The 18,708-nt window shown below is 56.4% G+C and overlaps 7 protein-coding genes across 7 annotated transcripts; 1 reads left to right on the plus strand and 6 right to left on the minus strand.

The window, feature by feature from the left end:
• Positions 1–247: 247 nt before the first annotated feature.
• On the minus strand, positions 248–1,216 carry PG986_007711 (uncharacterized protein; the record flags this gene model as incomplete). The annotated part of the gene is made up of 1 exon (XM_066843933.1): positions 248–1,216. One exon carries the CDS (start codon positions 1,214–1,216, stop codon positions 248–250), a length of 969 nt encoding a protein of 322 aa, XP_066700045.1.
• Positions 1,217–4,447: 3,231 nt separating this feature from the next.
• Positions 4,448–6,168, plus strand: PG986_007712 (uncharacterized protein; the record flags this gene model as incomplete). Its single annotated transcript, XM_066843934.1, has 6 exons — positions 4,448–4,549; positions 4,642–4,737; positions 4,818–4,854; positions 4,916–5,226; positions 5,321–5,535; positions 5,580–6,168. The coding sequence occupies 6 exons, from the start codon at positions 4,448–4,450 to the stop codon at positions 6,166–6,168; spliced, it is 1,350 nt and encodes a 449-aa protein (XP_066700046.1).
• Positions 6,169–6,615: 447 nt separating this feature from the next.
• Positions 6,616–7,830, minus strand: PG986_007713 (uncharacterized protein; the record flags this gene model as incomplete). Its single annotated transcript, XM_066843935.1, has 1 exon — positions 6,616–7,830. The coding sequence occupies one exon, from the start codon at positions 7,828–7,830 to the stop codon at positions 6,616–6,618; it is 1,215 nt and encodes a 404-aa protein (XP_066700047.1).
• Positions 7,831–8,582: 752 nt separating this feature from the next.
• PG986_007714 (uncharacterized protein) lies at positions 8,583–10,006 on the minus strand (the record flags this gene model as incomplete). The annotated part of the gene is made up of 2 exons (XM_066843936.1): positions 8,583–8,678; positions 8,702–10,006. 2 exons carry the CDS (start codon positions 10,004–10,006, stop codon positions 8,583–8,585), a joined length of 1,401 nt encoding a protein of 466 aa, XP_066700048.1.
• Positions 10,007–10,995: 989 nt separating this feature from the next.
• On the minus strand, positions 10,996–12,579 carry PG986_007715 (uncharacterized protein; the record flags this gene model as incomplete). Its single annotated transcript, XM_066843937.1, has 1 exon — positions 10,996–12,579. One exon carries the CDS (start codon positions 12,577–12,579, stop codon positions 10,996–10,998), a length of 1,584 nt encoding a protein of 527 aa, XP_066700049.1.
• A 1,487-nt stretch (positions 12,580–14,066) lies between these two features.
• On the minus strand, positions 14,067–14,819 carry PG986_007716 (uncharacterized protein; the record flags this gene model as incomplete). Its single annotated transcript, XM_066843938.1, has 3 exons — positions 14,067–14,153; positions 14,469–14,574; positions 14,665–14,819. The coding sequence occupies 3 exons, from the start codon at positions 14,817–14,819 to the stop codon at positions 14,067–14,069; spliced, it is 348 nt and encodes a 115-aa protein (XP_066700050.1).
• Positions 14,820–15,639: 820 nt separating this feature from the next.
• On the minus strand, positions 15,640–17,302 carry PG986_007717 (disulfide-isomerase; the record flags this gene model as incomplete). The annotated part of the gene is given in 4 exon segments (XM_066843939.1): positions 15,640–15,858; positions 15,878–16,793; positions 16,861–17,077; positions 17,156–17,302. 4 exon segments carry the CDS (start codon positions 17,289–17,291, stop codon positions 15,640–15,642), a joined length of 1,488 nt encoding a protein of 495 aa, XP_066700051.1. The 5' UTR covers positions 17,292–17,302.
• Between the last annotated feature and the right edge of the window lie 1,406 nt (positions 17,303–18,708).

An 18,708-nucleotide genomic window follows, 5' to 3' on the forward strand; every position in this document is an offset into this window, starting at 1 on the left:
TCCTGGTCCGTGTATCATTTCAACGGCTCCAGCCAGCTTCCCTTATTATAGCACGCCCAACCTGTTAATTTTTGGGGTATCAGAATACATGCGATGCTCGTCTTAAACGCCAATTACCGAAAGCCAGGCCAAGTTGCGTCGGAATTAGAACCATAACTCCATGAAACAGCAACGCACGTTACTACCAACGACTAACCATGGACATGCGCCTAGTTTGTATTGAGCCACCTTCGCTCGAACCAAATCGCTAAAGCCCGTATCTCGTAACACACTCCTCGCGGTGCGTGTCCAGGCAGTCCAGTGCGCACACCCTCGTCCCGCACTTGATGCATTTGACGCGGCCCCAGTACCCGCAAACCTCGCAGAAGACGCGCACGGGGTACTTGCGGTCCTCAGCGCCCCAGCCCGCGCGCGCCTCGAGGTAGGTCAGGGGCGGGGCCGCGAGCAGGGCCTTGAGCTCCTCGTCGGTGGGCATGGGCGGCACGCGCGACACGAGCAGCGGGTCGTCATCTCGGGGGTGTGGCGCTGGGAGCGGACCTCTGTAAGGTGACAGGATCGTGCTGGCGCCCTCGCCGCCGGATCCGACGTCGGGGGCGTCGGTCATCTCGATGTCATCTTGTTTCGTTTGCTGCTGCTGCTGCTGCTGCTGCTTGGCTGATGAGGCTCCTCCACGCGAGTTGGGCGTCTCAGACATTTTTGGCTGCTGCGCGCTGCCCTTTCTCCCGCTCAGGGCTGCTGCCGCCGCCGCCGCTGCAGAACGCGATGACGAGGTGCCGCCGCCGCCCGTGGCCGGCGTCGCGGTGCCGCCTGTGTTGGCGGTGCTGCCGCCTTCCTTGAGCGCGAGCCAGTCGTCCAGGTGGTTGGCGAAGGTCTTCTGCGACTGCAGGATCTTGCGCACGTTGGGCGTGTGCTTGGCGGCCGCGTCACGGCCACTACTGCCCTTGGGCTTGGGCGGGATGGGGATGGACACGTCACGCGGATTGTCGCGGTCGAGGACCTCGAGCTCCTTGCGGACCTTGGCCTCCTGCCGCGCGCTCAGGTCCGCGTAGCTCAGGTTGGGCCCGCCGGCGGCGCTGCGGGCGGCGCGCTTGCGGTTCTTGCTGTTCTTGCCCTGCTGGTGGGAGAGGCTTAGTGGGCCCGTGTCGGGCACGTAGGCCCAGCCCGGCGCATTGGTGGTTTTGGCACTGGCAACCTCGATCACGCCGAAGTTGTTCATGGTTGGGACGGGGATTGGAGGAGGTAATGAATGTGGTGGTTATGGTGGTGGTATGTGAGTGATGGCGTACCAGGTGGGTTAGGTCATGTGGGTTGCGAGATTGTTGCGGCTGGCTGGTGGCTCGTCGTTAGCCGCTGCTCAGCACGTGGCGTGGGGTTTGGCAGGCAAGCAGCCAGCTATACAGTAGCCCGTAGCTATAGTTGGCACTACATGTAGGTTAGCCTGGGCGCTCGGTACGACAACGCAAATGTAGTTGCAGTTGCAGATGCAGATGCAGATGCAGATGCAAACGCAGATGGAAGCTTTCTCGCGAGTCAGCCACGGCCTGTTATTTGCTCTGCAGCCAATCATTCGTCCGACAGGCTGTTTACCCTGCTTTGAAACAAACGTCTACATTAGGTAGGTTACGAATGTGCGTAGATCAATTATTGGGCCTCGTGATCAACGGTTTTTTCCCTCCTCCAACGATTTACATTGGGTACTGGGCGCCTGTGTCAGAACCAGATGAGGGGTCTGCTCTTCCGACCCATCCTCAATGATAACATCTGGGGCGACATGACTCGAGCAAGGCGGCCGGTCCATCAGCTTGGGTTCTGGGGAGCAGAGGTGATGGGCCTTTTTCTGGACTGGACGGACCTGACTCGGCGAGCAGCAGCATGGTATTGAATTTTAGTGCAACCGTTTTGCTCGGGAGAATCGAGACGGAAGAATTAAAGAAGCTGCAAGTACATAAAAACGCAAAAGCCCGGGAGGCCATATTATTTTTGGAGCAGGCCGACTCCAGGCACATTCGCAATGACCGAACTGGGACCAGGTTGCCGGGTCCTCACGTCCTGTACTAACATTAAACCTCACCCGCTGTCTCTCATCCCACTTTTCACTAAGACATCCCAAGAAGGAAAAAAAAGGCGCTTTTACCAGGGTTCACTCACACGGTTGAATGAGCGAACAATGAGGTGGCCTGCTCCTTGGCTCCCTCGGGTCCGTCGTTGGCGCTCTCCACGACCTGCCCAGCGCTTCGACCTACCCGGCCGCGGCGACCCAGGCAAGACACCCGGGACAGGATGAAGAAATCAACCGCACGGGAGGACCTACTATTAAGGTTCCCAGGGAGGTGCAGATGAAAACAGCAGCAGACGGGTGTCAAATATTGCCTACCATTGGCGAGCATCGTGCATGCATCTTACATAGTACACGGTCCATGAGCGCAGATCGATCTGCTTTTGCGTATCGGGAGAGGGCTCGACACCCTCAAGCCAAAGACCAAGAAGCAAAGAATGGAAGAAAAAAAAGAAGGCCCAGGGAACAGCCAGCTTGCTTCTTTGGAAGCCAGGCCCCAGGAGTGTGACCTGCAACGGCAGAGACAGCATGCGCTGATGCGCTTGTTTCAGTCTTGCTCAGAAGTTGGGCAGAGCCACTGAAGTTTCAATCGGTAATGGGTATGCGGCGAATCTGGTCGGGGGCCACTGCTCGCCGGCGCTACCAGCCTGGGTTGCAACCCACTATCAAATTATCGATCGACATTGGATTATGCCACAGCTTTCTCCTACCATTACGGCTAATGGTCGGCCGCTGTGACTGGAGCTCTAACTCGCCCGAGTGGGAGAGAGAGAGGGGGGGAGAGAGGCACAGCGGAGGATACCAACCAGGTAGCGGAAGAAAAATAATAATGAAGTCGTTCAGCCGTTGCAACCGCCGGAACTAGGCTCCACCGTTCTCGGAATCAAAAGGCACTTTGGCCCGATGTGGACGCCAGCCAAAAAAAGTAAGAGAAAAAAAAGAGAGACGGCGGGAAAATATTCCTACACGACACGACACGACGTTGGACCCGAAGGAAAGGAGTCGAGCGACTACAGTATACGAATTGTACCCCATCTGGGCTGTCACCAACAAGGCTGCTAGCGGGCAAAAGTGGCATGGGAGGCTAATGATGAATTATGTGCCTCGCATGGGCTCCTGAGCTTTGGCCCCGTCCAAGCGGAGGATATGTTCGATGGTATTCAACATCCTGGCCCTCACGTGGATGACTTCATTTACGCGACACCATGACAGCTCCGGCACTTCCCAGGCACAGGCCTCACCCGTCGCTTCTTTCTTTGCTTCTTCTTGCCTGCCTTTCCTTCTTTTAATCCTCCGAGGCGATAGATATGCAGGCGGTTCCCTTGTTTCAGACCCGAGGTTCGTCGAGGCCTTTTTCACCAGAAACCCAAGAGGCCAGGTAAAACAATCCGGAGATTACTCCAGTTCGATGGCAACCCCCCTGCATATTACACTGGGCTACATAGTAAAAAACGACGAGCATACTGTTTTCATCATAGGAGGGAGTGGCCTGCCTTTTCGCCATTCACCAGGGAGGGACCCGGCCGCCAGCCTAGCTCGGCGTGTCTTGCACGATGCTACCTCGACACCCCGGATAGGCTTTTTCAGCCTCTCTCCACTCCCACTGCCCAGCACCGAGATGGCAGGGAGACAAGGGCGGAGGACGACCGAACCAAACTGCTAGACAAAACTGTGGGCTTGATATAGACCGTGCGGCTATATCCGCCTAGCCAGAATGATACATCCGGGAGGATCACCAATGACAATCACCCCATCCGGCAAGGACCAGCAGAATCACTTTCGAGACTGGCAGGACTGAATCGGATTTCATGGCTTCTTTTGATCTTAGCCCCTGAGAAATACCCCAAGCGAAGCAGAGACTTGCGCCATCTTTGCCATGTGCGGTACCGCCCCGGCATATGTGTGTGATTATTATATCCATCGCCTGGGCGTCAACTTCTGATAGAGAAAGTTGGGTCACGAGAGCCATGTTCTACCTCTGTACCTTGCCTTCCTTGCCATCATATTAGGAAGCACTTCCTCGCACCTCAGCTAGGGGGAAACGTCCTATCAAATGCACCAGCCGGTTCGTTGTTTATGAACGACGTTACAGAACTCCACCGTCAGCGTCAACCCGCAGTCAACCCGCAGCCGTATCGCCGTAAACATCGATCGCCCAACCCGCCCATCTGTTCCTAATAAGACCCTTTGGCCCCGTCACTGCTTTGGCTTCCGGATTTGACCTTTGCTTCCTAGGCCAGGAGCTTCAGTCGAGTCTTGATCGAATACCCTAATAACTTCTAGAAGTCTTTTTTCATCCTCGCCTCCCCCACGTTACCAAGCCGGATCTTGGGTGTTGTCAGTTCTCGTTGCTGTGCTCCTACCTACCTACCTACCTACTCTATTGTAATCATGTCGTCCGACACTTTCAGCTACTCGACCATCAACTTTGGTGAGCCGGAGCCGCTAGCAAACAAGAGATCGACCATCCTGGCCGTCGTGATCACGTTTATGGTACGAGAGCCGGCAGCTTGCCTGCAAACCCCGTGTTATCGCAAGAACAGTATCAAACAAAACCGGACTCCTCTTTCTAACCGCCGTGGCAGTTTTTCTCCTGGACTTGTGTAGCCAGTCGGTTATGGGTTCGATTCAAGGTCATCCGGGACCCGGGTTGGGATGACTTCTGTGTCGTGATGTACTTGGTATGTGGGCAACAAAAACCTCGGGAAACGGAGACGCCGCAGGCAAACAGCTCAGGGACTAACACGGTGGATGTGCACAGCTTACCACTACGTCTGGGAGTGTCTCGTTGCTTGTCGGTAGGTGCCGTATCTTGATACACATTAGAGAAAGAGAGTATCGTGGCTTACACTCTCTCAGGCACAGAATATGGGCTCGGCAAACACTTTCTTACGATCCCGCTCGAGGACAAGATAACATGGTCCAAGGTCAGTGTGATAGTAGCTGCGCCGGTTCCGCGATCGATTACTGACAAGCAACGCCAGACTTTCTATGTGGCGAACGCCGCCTATTGCACATCTACGGCGTTCATCAAGCTTGCATTGCTGCTTCAATACCTTCGCGTCTACCCGAAGGGATCTCTCATGCACCGGGCATGCATGGCGACTGTGGGATTGACCGCTCTCTGGGGATTGGTGTATTCCTTCATCTCTTGGTTTCCGTGCTTCCCTGTAAGTACAAAGTACCCTGCCGTCATCTCTACATCGACGGACCACGATCCGGATATATCAGTACACATAGACGCTAACCATAGCTACACAACAGGTCAACCATGTCTGGGAACTTAAGCCGGACGCGAAGTGCTATGGTTACGGATCGTCGAGACCGTCCGAGTTCTCGGCCACATACGAAAGCCATACAGCGATTAACATGATCCTGGACGTCATCGTGCTGATCATCCCTATGCCGCTGCTTTTCAAGGAAGGCACTGGGAGCGCACAGCGCCTCAGAATCGGTGCCTTGCTGTTCATGGGTAACATGTACGTCTCACATAAACTCCGTCTCCGTCGCATAAACATTATAGGCACACAACAAGTATCGTTGAGGTTGAACATTGTACTAACGCGAGTTTCACTTACAGCGTCATTGCTCTTGCAATCTGGCGCCTTCAGACCATTCTCGAACACAAGGCCGCTACGGTGCCTACGCGCGACCCGACCTGGTACGGCCCCATCACGATGCTGCTTGCCGTGCTCGAGGTGGACGCCGCGGCCGTGTGCGCGAGCGTGCCCATCTTCTGGCCCGTGCTGAGCAACAAGCTCGGCGGCATTTTTGTGACGCAGGAGATCGAGATCCGCCGCGAGACGCGCTTCTTCCAGATGGACGACGCGGAGTCCGGGCTGGACGGCGGCCAACGCGTCAGCCACGGCCCCGTCGTCATGTCTAATGGCGGCGCCGGCGGCCGAGGAAGCCAGCCCCACAGCCGGACCGGCAGCGAGGTCGAGCTGAAGCAGCACGATGGCGACTCGAAGCAGGCGACGAGCTTCACGGGGTCCTACTCGATGAAGTCGATGGACCCGCTCGCGCTCCCGCCCCTGGACGAGCCGCCGCTGAATTCGCACGAGGCCACGGTTCAGGCGCCGAGCCGGAAGAACGGCTGGAAGCGGATATAAACTAATAATAACTGGTGTTTCGGCTTTGGATGAAGAAGAAGAAGAAGACAAAGGACTTGATACGCACACCAGATGTGATTTTTTTCTCCATGGCGCAGGCGGACGAATGAGCAGGTGGGATGAAGATAACGATGACACTTGATTTTGCATTTGCGTACTGCTGCCCGCACTGTTTTGTATTAGTACTCGATACCCTATATAGTATAGCTTTATTTTGTTTTCATAATTCACCGTGCCGGTCAAGCTTGTTAACCAGTCTATGTGACGTCCCGCTGCAAATTCCTCGAAATGCACAACGGCCGACTCGAAAGAGCACCATCTATCGATCGCCTTACAACAACTACGCAACTCAATAACATATGTTCAATAGGAAAGTGATGGTGTTTCAAGCTCGTTCATGATTAACTCTTGGTGGGCCTCACTAGAAAGAATAAAAGCCCTACTGGTTTACATTGGTTGCTGGGCCTCCTCGCCGCGCTCCTGCAACTCCACATCGGCGGCGATGCAGTCTCGCACATGGACCAGGCAAGCCACCCGCCGGGAATACTCGACCGCGAGGTCGGCCAGCTCCCCGCGGAGCTCCTCCGCGTCCGCGCCGCGCTCCTCGTCCGTCTTGTCCGGCTGCTGCTGCTCCGCCATCTCCGTCTCCCACGCGAGGTCCATGGTCCGGGTGCGGTACCACAGGCGCTCGAAGGCCACGAGCCAGTCGAAGTACAGCTTCGGGACCTTGAGCAGCGGCTGCTTCCCGTGCATCCGCACCTCCTTCTGGCGCCGCCGTAGGTCGCGCAGCTCCTCCTCGTGCCACTGCTTGTACTCGGCCCCGCCGCGCCGGCCCGAGACGGCGATGGCCAGGTGGGTGATGTCGTCCATGTCGCAGGCGTAGGCCAGCTCGGCCCGCGTGATTCGCTCGCCGTGGCGCAGGTGGTGCTGGTAGGCAGTAGGAGCCGTGGCCGTGGTAGCCTCGCCCTTGTCGCCGTTGCTGTCGTCTTTATCCTCGACCTCGGACTCGGGCTCGGGCTGCTCCCGGTAGACGGTCATCCGACGGCCGCTCGCTCGCTGGGCAGCTAGGACGGCCACGGACGGGCTGGGCCGGTCACGCTGGCAGTAGTAGAACGTGCGCTTCTCCGTCTCCTCCTTCTGGTCCAGCATCTGCCACAGGTCGTAGTCGCTGAGGTCCGTCCCGTCGTTGGGGTCGAGGAGAACACGCAGCGAAGTCTGGTTCTTTCTGACGGCCTCGAGAAGTTGCGAGAACTGTTTGTGCCGATCGGGCAGGGTGTCGAGGAGGTCGTTTACCTGGCTGCATACGTTGCAGGGCAGACAGACGGGCAGCGGGCCGGCCGGGAGAGAGTCGGTCCAACGAGGGAGAGAAGAGGCGGTACAGGCGCCAGGTTTGCCGCAGGCGTGCCCGTAGAAGTGGGTTGTCCTTTTGCAGTAGGGGCATGACTTTGGGGCACTCATTTTCCACCACGTGGTGATGCATTCGGGATGGTAGATGTGTGAGCATCCGAAGGCAACGAGCTCCGAGAGTAAGGATTCCTCGTGGCAGATGAGACAAGTCTCTCTGGGCAAGGGCAGACCATGTCCTTGGGTGATAGCGTTGTCCGGCATTGCCGTCGTATCTCCGGAGGGCAGTGATTCTTGGGTAGGGGAGTTGTCTGACATTGTTATCGTGTCTTCAGGCAACAGTGCACCCTCGGTTTGCGTCCATTGGGTTTGCCGGATGTAATCCAAGCAGGTATTAAAGTAAATTCACAAGTGCTGTTGCGGATTGCGTGTGCTGGAGAAGTAAGAAAAGCGAATGGCAGCTTGTAGACGCTTCCACTGTCGAGTGACAAAGGGTGGCTCAAACGGCTTCCCAACTCGAGTTCTCCCGAGCGTGTCAGGGTACGAATGCAGTGAAGTGTATGGAGATCTGGGTGCGAATATAGAGAGCATCTAGTAATTCTGCTCTGCAGAGTTTATCTGTAGTCTTGATTGGGGTGGGTAAAAGTTGGGAGGTTCCATCCCATGTCCGGAGTGTAAATCAATTCTGAATCCCACTCGCCCCCTTAGATTTGAGGTGTCTGTCTATTTCTTTCAGTCAGACAGACCTCGTTGACGATGAGGGGCGATCAAGTGAGGAGCGACGACGACTAAGCGAGGGGCGAGGGGTAATTAATTGCCTGACTGACTGCCTTCCGGATGATGGTTGGCACATCCAAAGACAAATAAATACACATTCGCCCCCTTTTCGTGACCCCGTCAATACACAAACTGAATTTGGCCGCAGAACTCGTCTCCATTCCTGGTATACTCTCGGGATAGTGGTCCGGCTTCTCCTTGCCGCATCTGGCTCCGTGTCTGCGCTCTGCAGAGGTTCACAACCTCTCCAAAGTAAGTGAAAGGAGCCGCTTGCCTTGCCTGCCCAGGAGAGCTTACACGCTGACCCAGGCGTTCAGGCCACTGAGGTGAACCGTCTCCTTGTTCCAGACGCGCTCGAGCCGGAAGGGCTCAGGCAGCCACTCGGGCGCCTCCCCGTCGTCATCATCTCGACCAGCGCCTCGGCGCAGCGGAGCGCCAGGGCCATGCCGTGCCCGTTCATCCCGACCGACATCCAGAGGCCCTTCCGCCCCGGCGGCGCCGTGGCCGTGTCCTCGCCCACCAGCGGGAACGTGTCCGGCGTGTAGCAGGTGATGCCGCCCCAGTCGCGCACCGCCGCGCCCTCCTCGCCCCAGGTCTCGGACCCGAACACCTGGCGGCCGGTGTGCCGAAGGTACGCCACGACCTTCTCGTTCAGGACCGAGTCGTCGACGGTGTGGAGCGACTTGGCGACGCTGCGCCCCCCGCCGTAGAGGATGTCCCCGGCGCCGGGCAGGTCGGCGTCGCGCACCATGAAGTAGTCGCCGTTGCCGATGTCGTTGAGGCCCACACTCGTGCCCTCCATGACCGGATGGTGCGCCATGTTGGACCCGGGACGGATCGCGCTGAGTTGGCTGCGGCCTGGTACCAGGAAGCCAGTGTGGTTGAGTTTGGCGTGCAGCGCGTTCGTGTAGCCGTTGGTCGCCAGGACGACCTTCTGGGACTTGACGGTGCCCCTATCCGTGACGACCTCCCACTTCGCCGCGCCCTCACCATCTTCGCCCTCCAGGGGCGCCACTTTGAGAGCCATCGTGTTCGTCTGCAAGTTCAGCCCCTTGCCGAGCCCCAGCTCCAGCATCCGGCACACGAGCTGGTACGGGTTCTGCGTGTGCGCGGCGTAGGTGATGACGCCCACCGCGGACGGGAGCCCGACGCGCGCCCGGGCCGCGTCGCCCTCCCACACGCGCCGCTCGACAAAGGGCCCGCCCGCGCCGGGTCGCCGCCGCTCGACCTCGCGCCGCCTGCGCACGACGGCGAGGGCCGCGGCCCACGCCGCGGGCGCCGTGTAGACGTCGGCCGTCTGCACGTCGCGGAAGTCGCAGTCGACGCCGTGCGCGCGGACGAAGGCGGCCATGTCGGCGACGTTCTGGGCCTCGAAGCGGTCAAAGGCCAGCGCGGCGTCCTCGCCGAAGGCGTCGGCGTACTTGGCGAAGTTGAGGTGCCAGCCCGCGCGCACCTGGCCCCCGTTGCGGCCCGAGGCCGCCGAGGCCGCGGTGCGCGCTTCGAGCATCAGGATCTTCAGGGCCGGGTCGCGGGTCAGCAGCTTGTGGGCCACGGCGGCGCCCGTGATGCCGGAGCCGATGATGACGTAGTCCCAGGTGGTGGCGGTGGGCAGGTCCGCGGTGGTCCGGTGGTCCGCGATGGGGTGCGGGGGCACTTGCCAGTAGGACGTGACGGGGTTCGGGTGAGGAAACCCGGGGATTGCTTCGCCGCCGCCCATGGTGCCGAGAGAGAGAGAGAGAGAGGATTCGCTGGCAGGCGGAGTCGATTGGCTTGCCAAGGTCTGCTGCTATGTTGGGGGAGGATAGATTACGCAGGGACTGATTTGGTTCAGGTTGAATATAATGATTTTCTCGGCGCTCGATCTTGATCCGAACTTTATTGTGGCCAATGTATCAAGCACCAAGTGTGAACTCGTCACATGGCGGCGGTCGCATCTAAGTAAGCACTTGAGGTAGAGGGGAAAACAAAGGGCAAGTTGCTGATTGCGCCGGATGCTTTGCTCCTCTCGACATCGGCTTCGGCTCCATGATTGGCTACGCAAAAGCTACCGTCATCATGCTTGCGTAGACGGCCTGATGAGGAAGGAGGTGTCTATCTGTGTCTTTAGAAAGTCACAGTAGCATCGAAAAGCATGGCATCTACAGTCCAGAGACGAACCAGCAACCGGAACAATATCGTATTACTTCGTAGGTGATTGCGCATTTTGTTTACGTGGCCATTTATCTACATGGATATCTACGATCGTTAGTTACTAGGTGAGTTGACTACTACAGCATCGCATATGGGCCACCCGTAAGAAAAATTCATATCCATTTGTTGAGCCAGCCAAGGTATGCTGGTAGCCTATCTATTTGTACTCGTGGTAAACACTCAGCAATAACTCTCAGACGTTGTTGGGCACGAGTGTCCCAAGTAAGCAGTCTCGCTCAATCCGCCGCCATATCCAGCCGCTTCCCAGAAGACAATAGTCAGCGGAGGAACTCCAAGTGTCCTCGTGCGGCGCAATCAGTCAAGCAGCCATCCGTGCCATAGCTCAATTTCGTGTCGTCTCGACAGAGAGGCTCACTTCTGTCCAATATGTAGATAAATAGCCATTCATCGGCAAGCGAGGTAAGCATCATCTCCCCAACGTATGAATAGAGTCCCCAGTGATAGATATTGCCCTCACCCAGATAGAAAGAAAGACGATGCGTAACTCCAGGCATCTCAGTCGGTGTTATGCAGCTTCCACTCCGTGTTCGCTCGGTACTTCCGGACATCGCCGCCGTGAATGTAGTCCTTGCTGTTCAACTTCTCCGAAGCGCGCACTGCCTCCCCCTTGGAGCTGAGCTGAACGTAGCAGTAGAACAGGGGGCACTGGTGGGGGAACTCGGGGCAGTAAGCGGCGTAGTAGTACGAGGCGACGGGGCCGCGGTTTTCCCGAATCAGGGGGAACGGAGGCCGGTTGGGATTGTACTGGTAGATGGGCTCGCTGACGCCGGTCACGTTGAAACCCTCCAGAACCTGCACGATGTACGCCTTGAAGCCGGGGTAGCCGCCGCGGGCGGGCGGCAGGTTCAGCAGCTCGATCGTTCTGTCGTCGGCCTTGGACGAATCGTGAGGTGGTCTGTATGGGTATTCAACAACGACACCACCACCACCTCCACCATTGTAGTTGTTAGCCGCAGCAGCGTTCTCGGCAACACGTTCTCGCTCGTAGTCGCTGAAGAAACCTGCAAAGGGACCAAAAGCAGGAGGGGGCTGCTCGTAAACGTTCTGGTAGTATTTTGGCATGAACATGGGTTCCGGCATGATTCGCTGTTCAGGGGTCATGTGCCGGCCATCATCGTGGTGATGCCAATTGATATCTTGCCGAGCCGGTCGGTTCTTGTGGAAGCGGTTTCGGAACTTAGGGCGAGGCCGGCCCGGACTTTCGCGGCGCTCATGGTGTTGTTGTCTAGTGGCGCTTCCAGACGAAGAAGAAGATTGGGGATGATGATAATGATGCTGGCGTCGATGGTGGCGCGGAAGTTGGGAAGGGCTGTCTTCATCATAAGAAGCGCCCTGATCATCATGGAGGAGGTCATGCTCCTGTTGTCGTACTCCTCCCGGTACCCCCTCCTCCCCCTCTTGTGATGCCACCGCAAGACCAAGAGCACCGCCCTTCTTGGCGAATTCCACGCGCGCGCGGAACTCGCTGTAGGCCAGGCCCTTGGGCAGGCACTGGCGGCAGACGATCTTGCGGCCCGCGAACTCGATGTGGTTGAGCCTCTCCATGGCGATGTTGGCGCTGTCCGAGTCCCGGAAGGTGGCGAAGCAGTAGCCACGGTTCCGGTGCTCGGGCGTCGTCTTGGGGTTCTTGCGGTGCGAGGGCGGCGGCACGTAGATGCAGCAGCAGTCGGGCTTGTAGACCCCTTTCTCGTGGAGGAGCTTCGCGATGTCACTGCGCTCCAACGAAAACGTCAAGTTGCCAATGTAAATGCGCCGGTTCTCGCCGATGGCGTACTCGGTAGAGCAGTGGTGCTTTCGGGCACTGCCGGGAGGAGGCGACTGATGCTCCGGCTGCACTCGCTTGAGTCCATCACAATCTGTCTCAGGCTCGTACGCATCTTTAGCCGGGTCCAACTTTGAGATGGAACAGAGTTGCTCGGCCTCGTGGTCCTTGTCGCGGGCCTGGTCGTCTCGGCCGGTATTTTCACACCCACAGTGAGATATCAAAGTGCTGGCTCCAGAAAAGGTCGACTTGTGGCCTTGGGCATGGCCGTTCATCGCAGGGCGTGGGTTACCGACCTCGACCGGGTCATCAATCATGCCATTGGCACAACTCTTAGCTGTTGTTTGGGGGAGGGCGGAAGCGGCGGGAGAGAAGACGGCACTTCAACGGGACTTGAAGGAGCCGTGGATTGGTCCCCAGGGACAGGCGTGGCCTTCTTGCCTCGCGAGGGCCTTTCGGCAGCGCCGTCATCTGTTTGACTGGGGATCATGTCGCCGTCACTTTTGCTGCCAGACAGGCCTGGGACATATCGTAGTTCCATCTCGCCGAGGTTGTTCCTTTCCGGAGGGGATGCGAGTAGGATAAAGATGTTAGTCTTGGTGAACGGGGAACAATAAACCAGTGCTATCTGAAATGGATTGTCGAGTAAAGCGGGCCAGATAGGATGAGGTTGTATAAGGGCACACAACTCTCTATTGTCGTGAATGAGTCGTGAGAAGAGAAAGAGAACAGGTGCGGTTAAACTGGGCCAACAGGCCCCGTTATATACCCATAGCGACGATGCGTCTCTCACTTAGACAACTACTTCTAAGTAACAGTTGATTTTTGGCGTGTCAGCCTAGATATCGCAGAGACAGGCGAGGTCGGGTGAAGTTAGGTACATCCTTCGAGCACCCAGGGGTCGCGTCTATCTGCCTACATTGCTCGTTTCTTAGTCAGTACTCGGAGTTTCTGAGGCAACTTTCCAAGAACAGTATAGTAAGACAAATACTTTGTTATAATCATGTACATATACACATACTTATAGCCCCGGTCTCCTCTGGGAGGTGCTACCCCATCCCCTGAAGGACAAGGAGCAGTGTCCCGGCCGAGAAATGTTCCCTATAAGACAGTAATGGACAATATGGCTGAAGGGGCTTTGACTAACGCGAGATCTTCTGTGGCCTCTGGCTTCTTCTAGGTCGATCTGCCGGGAAGTGAGCGAACCCGTCAGCATTGATCTGCATCCACCTTGGTCCCTCTTTCAAGGGTTCAGGGCACCTCAGCTGAAGAAAGACGAGGATGACCCCGGTCTTGAGGAGACACATGCCTCTTTTAATAAAGACTATCGTGAATTCGCAATGTATGGGGCAGGTTTAGAACATATCCTCACCACAGGCAGTGATCTTTTAGCCTTGGTACTACAAGACTCGAGGGACTTCCAGGGACCACTGCCGATAATCGATCTCAGGGCGGTATATCCCCGTGATGCTGTACCTGGTATCCTGATAGTAGCCTGTAGTTCATTTGTCACAGTTATATTCCATGTGTGTGAATACGATACCATTGTACACCCCAATCAGCGAGTTGTGTGTCAGTGTTGTACAGTCTTATATGCCTTGATAGTCTGCCGCACCAACAAACAAAGAAAGCAGCAGAAATCCGTAGAGTTCGCGATTCGCCGAATAATTGCTGTCTGCTCCCTTCCCCTGCTTTCCGAAAACGATAGACATAGCAACGAGGAATCGGAATAGAAATCGCTTCCAGCTTCCAGAAATCCCCATGTCCTCCCACCCAGCCCTCATCCTTATGCCTTTTTTAACCATTACTTCCTTTTACGCTCCGCCGCGTCCATCTTGTCCTCCAACTCCCGAACGTATTTGCTCAAACGCTGGCAGGCGGCCTGCAGAGCCTGTTACAAATTAGAAAAATCCGAATTAGCCAAGTCTATTCCTCTTAAAACCCAAGGGTACGCAGAGCGTGGATGTGTGTATGTCATGCAGTTGCGCCCTGGGTGTACACATCGTAGGGAGGGGGAGAGATTCCAGTCACAGTCTTTCGCAGCAGAGGCGGATGGCGTAAAATCACTCTTGGAGAATATTCCCGCGCCCACGCTGCGAAGACTGAACGCGCAGGGCCTCCCCCGCAATCGCAATGATCTCTTGGGGGCCCATGACAAGTGACGGATCGCCAGGGTGTGTTTTGTTTTTCAGATGCAGTAACGCACATAGATGTCCTCTGTCAACAGCTCGTTGCTCGCCTTGTATTCTTGCAGGACGTAGGTGTAGACGCTGCCTCCGGCGAGGGTCGAGCCGAGCAGGAAACCGAAGAGACTGTTAGGAATCGGGTTAGCAATGGGCCTCCTGTGAAGCAAGCAGCCCCAGCCAGGCCGTGACTTGGTCTGGAGGAGAGGAAAGGCTTACCCTCCACGGAATGCGCCGACGGGCTTTCGTGCAGGCAGGACGGTCGCATCGGCGAGCCTGCGGGTGGAAGCCGAGAAGTTGCGGGTGGCAGTGGCGCGCACGGGGGACAGGGCCGAGAGGCCTCGGGCGCACGAGGAGAGTACTCGCATGGACATGTTGGGGGATGGGCAACCTTGTCGTATGGCGTGCAGTCGGGAATTGCGAATGTTGGCTGTCTGTCGGGCAGCTTTTTGAAGAGAAGAGTGGAGGGGGTTGTTTCTAGACTCCGGTGACGACGAATGGACGGCTCAATTGGAGGAGCTGTTCGGGCCTGTCCCAAGAGCTTTCTCTAGCTGGAGCCGGCTGGAGCTGGAGCTGGCTTGCCGAAATCTGGGACAGGGGTCTAAGGTCTTGCTGTGCTGTGTGCTGTGTACCTCCCAGCAAATAGCGGCGGCAGCTCGGTCTTTTAAAGTGGCCTCCAGCGAACAACCGCCTGAAGCTATCAATTACAGATGTGGCAACGCATACATGTTATATACATCTCATACAAACATAATATACCTTTTAATTGCAGGGGGCTCCTTCGTTTCTTTAGAGTGCATGGCAATGAGATCCTCAAAGGTAATATTTATTGGTCGGCTTAGGCTGCGGTCCTTTCCACAAGTCCACAGACGGGCCGGCCGGCTCGGGTTTTACGTATGGAAATGATTGGTTGGACTGACGCCGTGTGTCAAGAAAGTATTAACCACTACGTAGCAAATCGGCAAGATATCATCTAAAAGTTTAGTTACCATCACAGAAGTACGCAAAGCCATAGGTAGTTGTTATCAATACGCATAAAATCATTATTCCTATAGGTAAGCTAGGCTTATCCTAGTCATTGGTTTTGTCCCCATTCCGAGCAACCCAGTTTGCCCCAGCTCAAATCATCCGAGCCGAGCCGCAAAGTGCAATTGTATAACGTCAAATATGGTCTCGCTTAACTCATAAGTTTCTCTACAGCTCATCGTGCGTCTCCTCGGCAGCCTCGCTGCTGGTCGACTCGGTGGCGGCAGGAGCCACAGGGGTCTCCTCGGCAGACTTCTCCGAAACCTCGGCCTTGTACTTGCCGTTCTCCTTGACGAAGGTGATGAGGTCCTCGACGGTGCGGGAGCCGCTGTAGGTAACGGGCTCCTTCTTGCCACCGGCGGGGTACAGCTTGATGGTGGGGGAAGCCTTGGATCTCATCAGGCACGTCGTTGGCAGTGGCGTCAACCTTGGCAATGACGACCTTGTCCTTGAACTCGCTGGCGGCGTACAGAGCAGCAAGGTCCTCGTACTTGGGGGCGAGAGCCTTGCAGTGACCGCACCACGGGGCGTAGAACTCAATCAGGACATCCTTCTTGTCATCGAGGACAACGTCGTTGTAGTTCTTGGCAACAACAACGGTAACGGCGCCCTCCTGGGTCTCGGGGATGGGCTCAGACTTGATGCTGGGCTCCATCTTGCCAGAGCTGAACTCCTCAACAAAGGCCTTGATGGCGTCGTGGGTGATCTTCTTCTCCTGGTCGAAGGGGAACTTCTGGTTCTTAACCGTCTCCTGGATGGCGAAAGAAGGGAACTTGTCCGTCTTGAGATTCAGGTTGCCGGCGTGAGCACCGAAAGCCTTGGCGTCAATGGTGGCGAAGTTGATCTTGCCGCGGTAGGTCTCGGCGAGGGGCTTGAGGGCATCGCCCAGCTCCTTGCGCTCCTCGGGGGTCTCGGCGAAGATGTAGGCAAGGGGAAGACCGGCCGACATGTAGCCGGAGTAGGTCTCGGGGCCGACCTCACCAATCAGGGGAGTAGAGGCAGTCTTGGCAAAGGTCTCAATGGCCTCGGCGTCGAACTTCTCAGTGAAGGTAGCCTTGCCCTCGTCGAACTGCTTGTACAGAACAACAGCGGGAGCCTTGACACCCTCGGCCTCAGCCAGAGCGGCATCATTGCTGGCACCGAAGGGGTACGAGTCGCGGAGCTTCTCAGCGAGAGCAGTGAAGGTCTCGTTGGAGCTCTTGTCGGAAGCGTCAATGTAAGCGACAAGGACGACCTTGTCGGCGGTCTTGAAGTCCTCGAGGGTCTCGGAGGTAAGGATCGAAACGGCGGGTAAGGACTGCTTGATCATGTAGGAAGAGATGCTACAGGGATACCAGTCAATTTCAACGCCTAGGAGAAGCCAGTGTAGTGGGAATTGGCATGACTTACGCGTTCGCCTTACGCTGGCCAGAGTAAGGGGTGATGTTGTCCTTGCCACGGAAGACCTTGAGGGTGGGGTATCCCTCGACACCGAAGCTCTGGCAAAGCTCAGCCTCCTCAGTGCAGTCGACCTTGGCGAGCTTGATGTCCTTCTCCTTCAGGGAGGTGGCAGCCTCCTCGTACTCGGGGGCAAGAGCCTTGCAGTGTCCGCACCAGGGAGCGAAGACTGTCCAGATGAGCAAGTTAGCATTAAGTCGGGCGGAGGACGCTTGTGTGGTTCTTCTTCTTCTTCAAGGGCACTTACACTCAGCAAGAACGAGATCGTTGGTCTTGACGAAGTCGTCGAAGGTGTCCTTGGTGAGCTGGTGGACATCCGACTTGTCGGCGGCCGACACAGCGGCAACGGCAGCCAGCAGGCTGAAAGCGACCTTCTTGTACATGGTGAAAGCGACTGTTGGTGCGAGCAAGGCTGTTAGCTACTGTCACGTCTTCTGGAAGGGTGTGCCGGTTGCGCAAGAGGGCGATTGGGGTTGTCAGGGCCTTCCTTGTAAGTCTGCGACGACAAACAATTGCCAAAGACAAGCATGAGCTAAGTGGCGAGAGGAGGCCGAGACGACAAGCAACTTACTTCTGTAACTAGAAACTGTTCAACGTACAAGACAGAATGCTGAATGGGCAGGAGAAGTTCTGGGAAAAGAAGGAAGTGGTCCAGACTAAATGGAGTTGAAGTAGTCTATGTAGAAGAATACTGGACCTGGAGCTGGGCTGGCGACTGGAGCTGATGCATTCAATAGATGCCAGTCTGTCTTCAATTCCGCCAGCTTCACTGCAGTACAGTACCTGGAGTACAGTACATGCTGTTATAACCAACCCCAATGCAGCAGCACCAGTGCACCACCCTTCGCACCCTACAGGGCCGGCCCCCCACCAAAAAGTCGGAATGGGGTGTCGTCATTGGCCCCTCTGAAGGTGGCGTTGAACGTCGAGCGCCGATTTCTAAGCTGCTGGCGGCTTTGAACTTGACACTCTGTCTTTTTTTCCAGGCACACATCGCTGCTGCGCCAGTTGCAGGTATTTTTGGAGTCCCGGGCCGCGCTAGCCAGGGATTCAAGTTGCCAACCCGTCTTGAGTTTACTCCAACTGTACCGCCAGGTACTACTACTGTCGGTGCAAGGGTCGTGCCCCATCTCCAGTCCACTGTCTGTGTGTCTCGATAGCCCTCGATATCGTCCATCAGGGCCGCCCGAACATCCTGTCGAGGGAGATACGATACCTGTCGTGCAATGAATGATACGATAGCCGTCTGGTTCTAAGTAGGTGCCTGCAAAGGCACGGTATCCCTCGATATGGCAAGAATACACGGACAAAAGAATTCAGCTGAATGCTTGGCCCCGGTTCCGAGCCAGGTTAGTCCGGTGAGGTGAGCAGGTATGGACGGCGCGGCACACCTTTCAATGCAGATCTTCTCGAGATCCAGCCTCACACGGTTCCTTGCACAACTGCCTGTCTTGAGCATGGGCTTGGGCTTGGGCTTGGGCTTGGGCTTGGTCCAATGCGTGCCGCCCTCCGCCTCCGCCTCCGCCCTGTTTATTGCCCAAGGGAGTAAGCAAGTCTATGAACGGCACACAATGACCCCTCCAATAGAAGGAGCCAATCCCGTTCCTAGTAAGGATTCCCGAAGAAAAGGACACATCTTTTGCGAATCGTACAACACATAGATCAAGTCTTACTTTGCTGAAATTCTACTGGGCCCGATCCAATGAGGCTGAATGGATAGGTCGGTGTCAGTAGCTAAGGTGAATAGAGTGAGTACATACAGGCAAACTTATGAGCTGCTGCACGAAGAGAACCCCGAGA

The sequence above is a fragment of the Apiospora aurea genome (assembly GCF_038362705.1).
Source record: "Apiospora aurea strain CBS 24483 chromosome Unknown utg000005l_segment0_segment0, whole genome shotgun sequence".
NCBI lineage: Eukaryota > Fungi > Ascomycota > Sordariomycetes > Amphisphaeriales > Apiosporaceae > Apiospora > Apiospora aurea.